Here is a 12,374-nt window from a genome sequence, read left to right as displayed (position 1 = left end):
AAATCAGCCATGCATCCCAAGAGGCCTGTTGCACAGGGCCCATCCCCAGGCCCCATGCCTAAAAAGCAGATGCTAAAAATGGCTGAGGATTTAATTACTCTTATCAGGGGTTCCCAGCCCCCTCCAGACAAGAGACCCAGAGTGGAGAAAGCTTCTCCCTCTTCTGACCAGGATTCCATTTTTTCAGAACATTCTGATGAAGAGGAACACTCGTACTCCCCTTTTGAAGATTCGGATGCTGAGCAGTCCATTCCTTCTGTATCTCCCCCAGAGGATTTCTCTTTTGGGGAAACCTTGCACACCTTGAGGGAACACTTCCATTGTGAAGGCCAAGACTTTTCTAATTCCAAGAAAAGACTTAGGGAATTTCTTTTGTTACCTCAGCACAGACCTCTGGCGATACCTCCTGTCTTGGACATACTTGATGATGTTTACTCGGAGACTTGCCTAAATCAGTCCTGCCTCCTGCCCCAGTCAAGCCTGATAGGTACTACAGAGTTCCTAACTCTCACCAATTTCTTTACAAAAGCCATAATGCTGACCCTGAAACCATTTTTCAAGGCCCCAAGGGAATGAAGGCCTCTACTGCTAAGAATCCACTACCTTCCGAAAGAGAGTCTAGATCCTTAGAAAGGTGGGGAAAAAAGGTATATACCTCGGCCACCCTAGCCATGAGGGCCTTAAATTGTCAGTTCCATATGCTTAAATATCAGCAGTTTCTGGAAAAGGAATTTTCCATGCAGCCATTACAGATGGGTAGAATCCCAAAGCTAAGTAAGGGTGGTAGGCACTAAGTGGAACTAGGAGGGGCGAGGATGCCCTGCAGGACTGCTGTGGCAAAGCCCGCTCTAGATTTTGAGTATAGTGGAAGGTGGTAGTGCTTGGAGAAAGTGTGCACTGAACTCCAAGTAGCTGCTTCCAAAATGTCCTTGGTAGGGACCCCCCTGAGGAAAGCTGCAGAGGTAGCTGTAGCCCTGGTGGAGTGGGATCTGATGTATACCGGCACAGATCTTCCATGAAATTAATAAAGTACAGTTTTGTACCTACCATAAATGTAGATGTTCGAGGATTCCATTGCTGCAGTCCTTACTATTGGGTATAGTCCATCCAGTCGTGTCCGGACAGAGATAATATTGATCGTCAGCGCATTAGGACTGACGCCAGTACGCCAGGGTCGTAAGGGTACTGATGCGCATGATGACCCAGCGCCATATCCTCCCAGATGTCAGAAGACCCTAAGAGACAAGGCCCAAAATACCTGCACCCTGCACCAAACAATGAATACATGAACAAAAAAGGAAGGTGATAATGCTTTAGAGAAAGTATGCACTGAACTCCAAGTAGCTGCTTCCAAAAATCCTTAGTTGCCACTCCCCCGAAATGCTAAGGAAGTGGCAGTAGCTAGTGTGGAATGATGCTCCCAATCCCAGCTGATCTCCCTGGCCATGGAATAACAAAAACAAAATGCAAATGCAAATCACCTAGAAATAGTTTGTTTTGACACAGGCTTGCCCTCATAACTCAAAGCAAAGAAACAAAAAACTGAGACTGCCTAAAATCCTAGTCCTGTCCTGGCAATAACGCAATTGCCTGTGTACATCTAGTATATGCAAAAAATCTTTCCCTTTTTTGGGGTCTGCATATTCCAGATGCTGTAGAAGGTCTTCCTTTTCTTGAGCCAGAATCAGGCAGTCGCCTAAATAAGGATAGATTTGAATTCCTTTGTTTGAAGTAAGCTATCACTGGAGGTTTTCCCTTTGTGATACTCATGCAGTAGCAGTAGACAGGGCAAGGGCAAAGAAGAGAGAACTGATAGAGAATCTCCAGCTCAAAACCGGAAGATACTTCCCAACTTAGCCTGGATAGCACATGAAGGTAAAGCTTCTTGAGATCTAAAAGTTACCATCCAGTGATCTTTGCCCAGCAGGGGTAAAAGTGTTGCGTAAACCCAACATCTTTGACTGGATGTCCAGATAAGTGTTGAGGAGAGATAAATCCAAAATTGGTCCCCACGCACTTCCTTCTTTGGTACTAGGAACATGCATAGAATAAAAGCCCCTTTCTGGATACAGGATACAGGGAATGGCTGAATTGGAGTATTTGAGAAACTTGTTTTCAGAGCTTGTTTTTCTTTGTGGAGGATATGTCCACCCTTTAGCAGGCCAATTTCTACTAAACTGCGGCTGTACCTGCAAAAAAAATTAACAGCTCCTGTATAGACTTAGCTTTTTCCCTCCATTTCTTTTTAAACCTGTTCTGCTTCCCCAACCAAACAACACATCAACGAAGGAGCATCCAAACTTGTCTTAACATGCTCAGCCAAATTTTGATCCCCAACCAGGCATGCCTGCTAAGAACAGAATCCAGTGGGCAGCCACTCGAGAGGAGGGATACTCCTGCAAATCTTCCAGAAGACTCAGAAGCCCTGAACCCCCGTTCAAAACGGTCAACGGTGGTTCCACCCTAGGCCTCTTTCAGGAGGCCCATAGAACCTCTAATCATAGCAATCAAATCTTCTGCCATTTAAGCATATGTTTCTTAGGCACAGAACCCGAAAAATGCTAGAGAAGCCCTATTATTGCTGAACTTGGCCTACCTCTAAAAGAAGAAGTTTTAACAGAAGGAGAACCTCTAACTAGGCTGGGAAGAGAGGGGGAAGAAGTTACCTGAGAAGCCCCCTCAGCCTGGCCTGCCCAATAGTATACAGTGGGCTATCCATTTTGAAATTGTCTGTTTGGAAATAGCCTTTCCTTGAGCACCTGTAGCATAGGACACAGAGCTGCTCAGATTTCCTGAATGGCTTTGTTCTGTCCAAGTAATAATGAAGTTGTCTGTGAATGTCCAAGGAATATAGTAGTCTCTCCCCTTTGTTCTGTGGATTTGGATAAAAGGAAGGTAAATGAATAGTCTGGTTCAAAGCTACACTGGATACTACCTTTGGCATGAAGGTAGGGTTAGTTCGTAAGGAAACTCTGTCCTGATGGAAAATGATGAATGGTTGCACAGCCATGAGGGCCTGTAGTTCCCAAACCCTGCGTGCTGAGGTAATAGCCAGAAGGAAGGCTGTTTTCCATGACAAGTACTGTAGCTCTGTTGAAGAAGCCGGCTCAAAGGGAGGCAGGGTCAGTTTTTCCAATACGAAGTTGAGGTCCCAAGCTGGGACTGGTGGTTTCCGTGGGGGTTTTATATTTTTTGCCCCTCTGAGGAACTGCCTTAAAAGAGGATGTGAGAATAAAGGAGGATCTGCATTGTATTGTGCAGAAATGGCTGAAGCGTGGATCTTGATGGAGGAGAAGGAAAGGCCACTGTTTAACATCTCAGCTAGGTACTGTAAAATTTGAGGTATATTTATTACCCACTGCATACGCTTTTGCTATTCCTTTCATGGCAAAACTGTTCCTACAGGCATTAGAACTCATTCCACCAGGGCCACAGCCACCTCTGCAGCCTTCCTCAGAGGAGTTCCTACCAAGGATATTTTGGAAGCAGCCACTTGGAGTTCTGTGCATACCTTCTCCAAGCACTACAACCTACCATTATACTCCAAATCTAGAGCAGGCTTTGCCACTGCAGTCTTGCAGGGCATTTTGGTTCCTCCTAGTTCCAACTAGTGCCTACCACCCATTTCTTAGCTTTGGGATTCTACCCATCTGTTATGATCAAATCAAGAACCTGAAAATTTTTCTGCAGGAAGGGCAAGTGGGAATATTCAGATAAGTATCCTTTAAAGGCTAAGGATACCAGGAAGACCTGGATGGAATAGTAGAAGAGTTTGTAAGGAAAGCATTTTGAAAGAGGGAACTCTCAAAAAGGAGTTTAGTCAGGAGTGGTCCAGAATAGGTCTCCAATTTCCCTCTTTTCTTAGTCAAGAAAGTTCCTTGAGTAAAATCCCTTTCTTAAAAAGGTTGACGTCAGGAAAGAAAGTGACGACAACCGACGCCGGACCTAGACTTTGGAATTCGGCCGACCGAGGACCCGCCTGATGGCAGAGAACCCCAAAGATATCTGTTCAGGAGAGTGTAAATGGGAAGAGTAGCTGGAATAGTGCTTAGATTCCCCCTCTGGCTCCTCGTCAGAGGAGGAAGAATCCAAATCCCATTTGTGTGGTGTGGCCCGAAAAGGATGGGTCACAAAGGAAGGAGACTTTAAAAACATAATTGCTTTGAATAACCCCTGATAAAAATGAATCCATTCTTTCTCCCTGGATACGGAAGGAGGCAATGAGTCCTTACGTTTTGGCTTGTTCTTCTTACGGGCAACATCTGCCAGCAGAAGCTTAGGGGGCTCCAAGCCTCAGTGCATTTCTGCCAGGGTACTGGGAACATCTTCCTGCACAAGGATCTGAAGGACTCTGCATGGGCCCTCTGAGATGAGGTGCAGTTCAGCGGAGGATTCAGTGGTTTGCAAGGCCTCAGGAGCCATACCAGCCACTAGTGAGGTCACAGTTGAAAGCCCATGAGAAGACAATTGGCATACCACAGGTCTGATCACCTCAGCGTGTACATCTGATTTTGAGATGACAGAAGATGAATCATCTCTAAGTCTTAAGGTTTTTTGGGCGGGAGGTCATTATCCGGGCCTTCCGACATGGTAATTAGGTCTCAGGAAAGTATCAAGTATAGTTAGCCTAGACCAAAGGGTTTTAGGAACAAACAGATGCAGCAGGTTTTATAGTTGTGTTCAGGGCTTAGACAAAATAGACACTTAAGTGTGTAGGTCTTTGTATGGAACTTCCTATCACACTCACACTTACCCCTACTAGTTGACATCTAACAACCATTAACAAAACAGCCAAAGATTTAGAAAGGAAGGATCTCCAACAGAGCATTTATCCAAGTCTGACAAGCGAAGCTATTGTATCATGTGACCAAATTATCACAATCCATTGGGTGCAACAACTTGCGTTTGGGCTGGAGATGAGACAGTCTTGAGGATTTCTCATGCATGTCTGATTATATACCCCTACTCCGATGATCTGAGGTTATAATCTGGACGTACGTCCTTGGAAGGTAAAGCTTTGTTACCCCCAGCAGAATGTCAGCGAGCTACAACCCATCTGTTACAAATACTTCAACAGTGGCTCAGTCAGGACATCATATTGTACTACATAAGTCAAAGTACTTCTGAGCTACATTCATGGGGAGAGGGATGGAAAACATACAGAAATTCTGAACCTTTAATAATCCACTGTATTCCACTGTTAGTAATAAATTACCATTCACAGAGCTATCTGCTGAAAATCTGAGAACGTGTACTGATAATGTAGTCTCTGGCAGAAAGAAGCCAAGGCAGTAGCCTAGGATCAAATACTGAATGACCCAACATGGCAAATCTTACTAACACGTACAAAGTAGAAACAAAAATTCTCAAAGTTAAAGGAGATCTGCATGACTGTTCACATCTTAAGTTTAATCAAATACAGCATGACAGTTGGTAGGGTTACATCAGAGTTCAATTTGCTTTAACAGCTGTCTAACAAGACGCTGCTCCCTTCCACAGGTCGAGCTACTTTACCTCACTATGTAAATAAAGTACGTCCATTGGCTAGGTAAACATATGCACTAAAAAGGCATGCACTGCTGTTTATATGACTTCTTTGTGAACTCACTATTCCAAATCTCAGAAATCTTCTGCTGACTCTTGTCCAATATCTGCTTACCCAAACTTCTGCACATTATTTTGGGGAGTTTCTCCTGTCTGTGATCCTGGAGTTCGTATATATACAAGCTTGAAGATGTGACAAGGGCAGTAAGGCTTGCCCCCTACACAGCAACACTTGTTAGGATCTATTACTAATATGAACGCAACAGGCTACTTTTAAGGATTTGTCTAGCTTGATGACAAGCCACATAAAAGACCAAGCAAAAAGTTAAGCACACAGTGTTGAAAATTTATACCAGTATTTGTGAAAGTTCTGATTCAGTTTATTCTTTTGTTGATATTTTAATACATGGACAGCAGTGTACCCAGTAGAAGATGTTGCCTGAAGATGAACGAGCATTACTTTCTTCATGCAAGTTGTATTTATGCTACTGCTGTTTCAGTACAAACCTACCAAACAAAAACTAAATTAAACCCAATAGAATGCCAAATGCTCCTTCAATATTTTAAAGCAATGTTAAGATCAGAAATGCATAAATTAATTACATTAAACAAAGTATGGAAGGTATATGTAATTTAAATGTTTACAAAGATGTAGTGTTACACACTTCTTGTCCTTCAGCTTCACAATTTAGAAAACCTTGTACTTAATATGTCATTTCTATGTAATTTCTTATCTACCTGTATGACTTTCTCTACAGCTTAGCAGAAAAAAGGACCTTAACTCTGCATTACAGGTGACAACACAGACATACCTGGGCTACTTTAACAGAGTTCTGGGTTGAACCACCCGCATGGTATTCCACTTTAAATTTTTTGACAAGTTCTTCAAACCTGAATAGGAAAAAATGCAAAATTAATCGCAATTTCACAGTTAGAGGTACAAGAATATGAAAAACATGTTTCACAACATTATCAGCAAAATCTTGAGGTCAATTAACCTTTCCTTAAACATACGACCTAAACTACAATATTAAAAACAAAGCTGAACATTAAAACCTTTAAGAGGCAAACAGTAACGACAAAGGAAGCAAAAAAAAAAAAAAAAAACATGACGAGAGACAAAGTGATTTTTGCTGCATCTAGCTTGTGAATGAACTGTGCTTCTCCTCTGAGATCTTATGTGGATTAAATGGTAACCACATAAGCCAAACCACCCACGGTGCTAATAAAACTGCTTCCATCCTAGATAATATTGACTGTTAACTTATCTTAACACATACAACGAATACAAATTAAAAGCACATTACCATCCTTACAGTAGCTGTAGTCCAATCAGATATATCTAGCAGTTTCTAAGCTTGCTGCCGTAGGACTATGGGACTGTAGCAACAAGTTGTAAGTGAGGCCTGGATTACACTACTGGAATTTAACAGTATATCATGAAATTACAATTATATTATGTAAAGAGATGCAAATAGCAGAAGCCTTTAATCCACAATCTAGATTAGAATCCCAAGCAATAAACCATCAGTGTGAAAGGAACAGGATAATAGCCAAAATGTAGTATAAGGATAAGTAATGAAGTACAGTTGTGCCAAAAAGTCAACTCATGCACACGTTAACAAAATAAATGCTTGGAGAATGTGCTCACAGACAATCAAGCTCTCGCAGTACAGATGTTAGCTGCAGCATTTGTCAGTGGTCATCCATTTGATGGCAAAAATAATACAGTCAATATTGAAAATGAAGAGAGGTGTTTGACAACTGTACACTCCTTTCCTTAACTACCCAGAGTGAAGATGTGAAAAGATGTTCTGTCTTCATAAACTCAGGCATATGTTCAAGTAAAATCTGAGATGATGGTGAAAAATCCATTGTGAAGGGCTGTCTCACTTGCTTCTGATTTTGCACCAGCAAATGAAGCAGGAACTTGAATAAATCGGTTCAGGAGAATTACAAAACCATTTCTGGGATGCAACACGGCTGGTCTTAAATCGATATGTGATCTTTGTTAAAGACTACACGGCAGGTTCTTAAGATGTCCGGGTGGGGGGGGGGGGGTACGACAGGCTAAATCTAGGATATCCTCTGTGAATAATTGGAAGGCCACAGGATCCAAGTCTTTTCCAAGAAACAAGTCAGCACCAATAAACCCGGTGGTTTAAATGCAGGACAGGCAAGTTTGTCTAATGTGAAATACAGCTCCCATGGAAATAGTAGTTTTTCTTAACTATGCACAAACACAACCTCCATTACATTAAAGCAGCTGTTTCTCGGCCACAATTCTGCCTTCCCAGATGGTCATTTCCCAGATGGTCATTATGGGCAGAAATAGCTAAAATGTGCACTCTGACAGTTAAATAACTATCGCAAGTCATACAAATGTTTCAGATGCGTCATGTTGACCCACAGGGTAATGTTATTAAAGCGAGAGGAGAGCAGCTGAATAAAGAACATCTTCCACTTGGCAGAATAAGTCTGCACGATGGAAGGCTTCTTACTAGCCTTGAAGTCTTCGAAAAATCTCCACTTCCCTGCAAAAATCAGTGACCACTACAAATAGACGCAAGCTTCATAGTTAAGTTGAACTTGACATACTCAGGACTTTACGCTTTACATCTTTAAAGTTGTATAGGGTACTAACTGTATACTTTGCAGTGTGATGCAATGCATCTCTGTGCAATACAAAGGCAGTTAATTGTTAAATCTTTAAAACCTTATGCCAAAGGCCCAAAGAACTTTTTTTTTTTTTTTTACTAAACAGACTCTACCTTAACTATCGGGAATAAATGTGTATTTAATTTAGTTGCAGTTTGTTTCACTTACTGAAGATTCTTTGGTGATACCATTACATAATAGCAGTTACTAGCTCCCTAAAATCTCGGTATAAGTAAAAGTGACCTACACAGACTGCAACAGGAGCACCACAAACATACCAGTGTTATACACATCTACTTAAGATTGCCGGATCTACATATCTGTGGTGGTGGCAGTTTATTTAGCTGCAGATGTTCCCTTACACTCAACCTTAAATGAAAGTTGAACATAACACACAGCGTAACACCCTTGTAAGTCTAAATATGTACAACTGGCTATTAAACTGCAAGGAAATACAAATGTTAGCATTTCTTTAATGTGCTTCTCCTTGTACCGGTTATCCCTTGCAGTATGAGGTGTGCATGCTTCCACAATGCCGGTCCAGGTGAGGCACGATCTCTTCAGCATACAAGTTGATTCCTGGCTATGGTGTGAACTCTCTGTGTGGTAACTGTCTCTCATGTTGCCTGCAGTAACATTCACCTCTGCAGTTTGCCACAGTCATTCAACTGGCCATGTAGCCATCTCTCTCAGGACTGACCAGCTGGCAAACACTTCCAACTTCCCTAGTTAGCTCCTTCAGTACTCTTACTGCTAGAGAATCACAATTTCTCTGAGTCACAGCCAAGACTTTATCCCTTTGTGCCCCTGAGTCAGCTAAAATGGTTGGCATTCTGTAATGTCCCCTCAGACTTTCTGCTATGGATAAGCAAGGACAAAATGCACAGCAGGTTGGAGTGCTTCATTTAAGGATGCACACATTTACATTATCCTGTTTTGTTAAATGATGAAAATCTGCGCAAGGTTTTATTGAACATTTTTGTGCACATTACTCAGGCCTTGGAAAATGTTGCACTTTCTACAAAGACTTCTATACATAAGCTTACCTGCATAACCATCAAGAGTTTTACATAGGTCTGGGAAGACAGATCTAATAAAGGTGCGACAATTGTTAGGAACTCATACTTCAGTTTAAGGTAATTTAAAGTACAGTATAGAACCCCCCCAAAAAAACATACTGTGTGACAAGACAGTAAATCACTAATAATAAAAACATTCTATTATGCTGGTAAAACCAAAGCTACTTGAAAATTTAACATACTCTGGGTTTCTAATAAGTCAAAACAATAAAAACAAGACATTATGCAACACAGTGTAAATGAACAGCACCGCAAAAGATCACAAGCTTATTGGCAAAACCTGCCATCTCTGCTTCACTCAACAATTTCCTTTAATTCATTTTCTGGCTCTGTTCATTAAGTTCCAAAGTGCATAAAGAACACCTTGTTCTAGTGAGAGATCTTGTGCTTGAAATGGTTACAGCATCTTTAATGATATAAGCAGAAAGTCAGTGGCATACTGCAACAGTCTGAACATGAAATCTTTTTACATCATGACTTGTGACATCTTTAACAAAAAAAAAAAAAAAAGATATATATATATATATATATATATATATATATATATATATATATATATATACATATGTCGAATCTCATCTGCAGTTTGTTATGCAAGTGCCAAAGCGAATCTGAACACCTGTGCCACTGGGGATTATTATAGCAATAACCCACGCCTGGGTGTGGGTAATGCTAAATTTACCCACACCCAGAAGTGGGTTATTGCTATTATACCATGACATTATTTAAGAAAAGAAACTATTACTTTTCTTAAATAATGGCATAGTATAATGCCTGTTTACTGCCCTTCCGCAGATGCCTGGCATCCGCGGCAGTTCTGATGTACTGCGCGCCTGCGCAGTACATCAGAGTTGCAAAAGCAACGGAGAAAGCAAGATCTCCGTTGCTTTTTAGTGTCTCGCTATGTTAAATGAGTTTAACATAGCGAGACAGTTTTAAAATAAGCAACGGACATCTCCGTTGCTTATTTTAAAACTGCCTCGCTATGTTAAACTCATTTAACATAGCGAGACACTAAAAAAAAGCAACAGAGATCTTGCTTTCTCCGTTGCTTTTTTTTAAAACACTGTCTCGCTATGTTAAATGGGTTTAACATTGCGAGACAGCTTTAAAATAAGCAACGGAGATCTCTGTTGCTTATTTTAAAGCTGTCTCGCTATGTTAAACCCATTTAACATAGTGAGACAGTGTTTTAAAAAAACGAGTTATACTAATGGAAAAAAGTCCGGGCGACCGGACCTTTTTCCATTAGTATAACTTGATTTACAACGGGCACGCTGGCCAATCAGCGTGCACGTTTTGGGGGGGTCATGGTATAATAAATGTTAACATTATACTTTAAATCATTATAACAGTTAAGTATTACTGTTATTTTTGCTTCTCTAATAAAGTTATGAGTTTATGGGAACACCACCTACTGAAGTCATCTACAAATCATAATTTTGCTTGCATTCATCAAAATATTTTACTACCAAAATGACTATGTGGAATGCAGTTACTGATAAAGTAGAAGTCTGCTCAAAGGTACAAAAAGGTAAAGGGTGACAGCACCTTCTGAAGGGCCAACCTGGGGGGGGGGGGGTAGGATGATGCAACCAATGGCCAGATGTCCTGTGGTGAGGAGGATTTGTGCAACCTCTGCTGAAGGCAGGAGCTTCACAGGTTATCCACTTACATTACAGGGGGTCAGCGACAATATATCTGATGCTATTGCAATAACCACTCCTTAAGGTTGGGACCTCTGACCAGCCACTAAGGATGATGGCTCCTGACTCTGTGCACACAACCTCCCAATGGAATACCTTCTTCCTTGGGACTGGAAGCAAAGTATTGTCAAAGTCAACCTCCTGAGAAGTCCAGGGCTCACCTGGTGAAGGGTTACAATTAGGGCAAACAGAGGGAGCAAATCAGGGAATCTGGGGGCTTGGATGAGCATGGAAATCAAAGAACAGCTAGAGAACTGTACAGCATTAGAAGAGAAGAAATTACAAAATCGACTGAAGTGGAAACCCGGAAGGAACAGCATAATAGCTTGATCTATAAGATGATCATGTGATGGATGGAAGTGGCAGAAATCATGATCATGCAGGCTAAAATTACGCTAAACTACATCACATGGCAAAAAACAATGCCTGAGGAAGGACGACTTTGTCCTTCATGCTCTGAAGTTTAAGCACTATGACCATGAAAGGGTTGGGTTCATCCAAAGCACCTGCAACCACAAAGCATAAACAATCTGTGCATTCACTGCCATAATAAATTAGAGACGGCAGATCATACTCCTGGCAAGTAATCCTAAAGGAATCTTGATATTTTTGGCTTTACTACTTGGAACTTTATACTATCAGGGGATCAACTGAGAGCAGATAAGCCCCCAAAACTTTATACAAAATTTTGCTCATCCTTCTCACTCACCCCCCCAAATAAATAAACCTTAAACAGTCACACCCCCAAAACAGAAGAGAAACAGATCTGAGTCCCATATGGTCTTCTACTGTCATTATGCAGAAACTTTCCAAATCAGTTTGTTTTGCTTTTCAAAGAGGTAGTCAGATAAGATAATTTTAGTAACCCATTCCTCCTATACACATACAAATACACTCACACACATGCACTCATACAAATACACACCTTCCCTACAAGATACCTTAATCTCAGTCATTCCTAATATAGTTTCATATAAGCTTATCTTTTTTTAAAATACAAATTATAAAATGTCCACAGCAGGTCAGGAAGTCCGAGCTTAACTTCCACTCTCCCATCCTGGGCTTAATTCCTGGAAATTAACAGCTTAATCCTTGCAATACAAACCCAAAACAATACTGAAAAGCCCATATGCTAATTTGGACAGTCACGTGGACAAAAACGTTTCTGCTGATCTTGGTCTCCAAAAGCTAATGAAAAGGCTAAATAATTTTTCCCCTTCCAGGTGGTAAAGTATGTATTTCCCGTGCATCTGGCTTCCTCTCATATTCGGCCTCTAAATGGGCTCCAAGATATTAAATAAAACAGTGGAATGAGGGTGACTGTGAGACTCAAATAAGGCATTGATAAAACTAAGAGGGTGACTGAGACGCAAAGCATTGATAAAAC

General features: G+C 41.2%; 1 protein-coding gene across 1 annotated transcript in view; it reads right to left on the bottom strand.

The window, feature by feature from the left end:
* Positions 1–12,374, bottom strand: part of ADK (adenosine kinase) — a gene marked incomplete in the record, with an annotated part of 3,127,006 nt that overhangs the window by 2,049,391 nt on the left and 1,065,241 nt on the right. The window contains 1 exon segment of the mRNA XM_044056737.1: positions 6,357–6,435. Coding sequence (XP_043912672.1) covers positions 6,357–6,435 — 79 coding nt within the window.

This window comes from Protopterus annectens, chromosome 14.part0 (assembly GCF_019279795.1).
Source record: "Protopterus annectens isolate FY-2018-M chromosome 14.part0, PAN1.0, whole genome shotgun sequence".
Taxonomy (NCBI): Eukaryota; Metazoa; Chordata; order Ceratodontiformes; family Protopteridae; genus Protopterus; species Protopterus annectens.
Note: the sequence above shows the minus strand (reverse complement) of the source record. Positions and strands in the feature narration are given on the sequence as shown.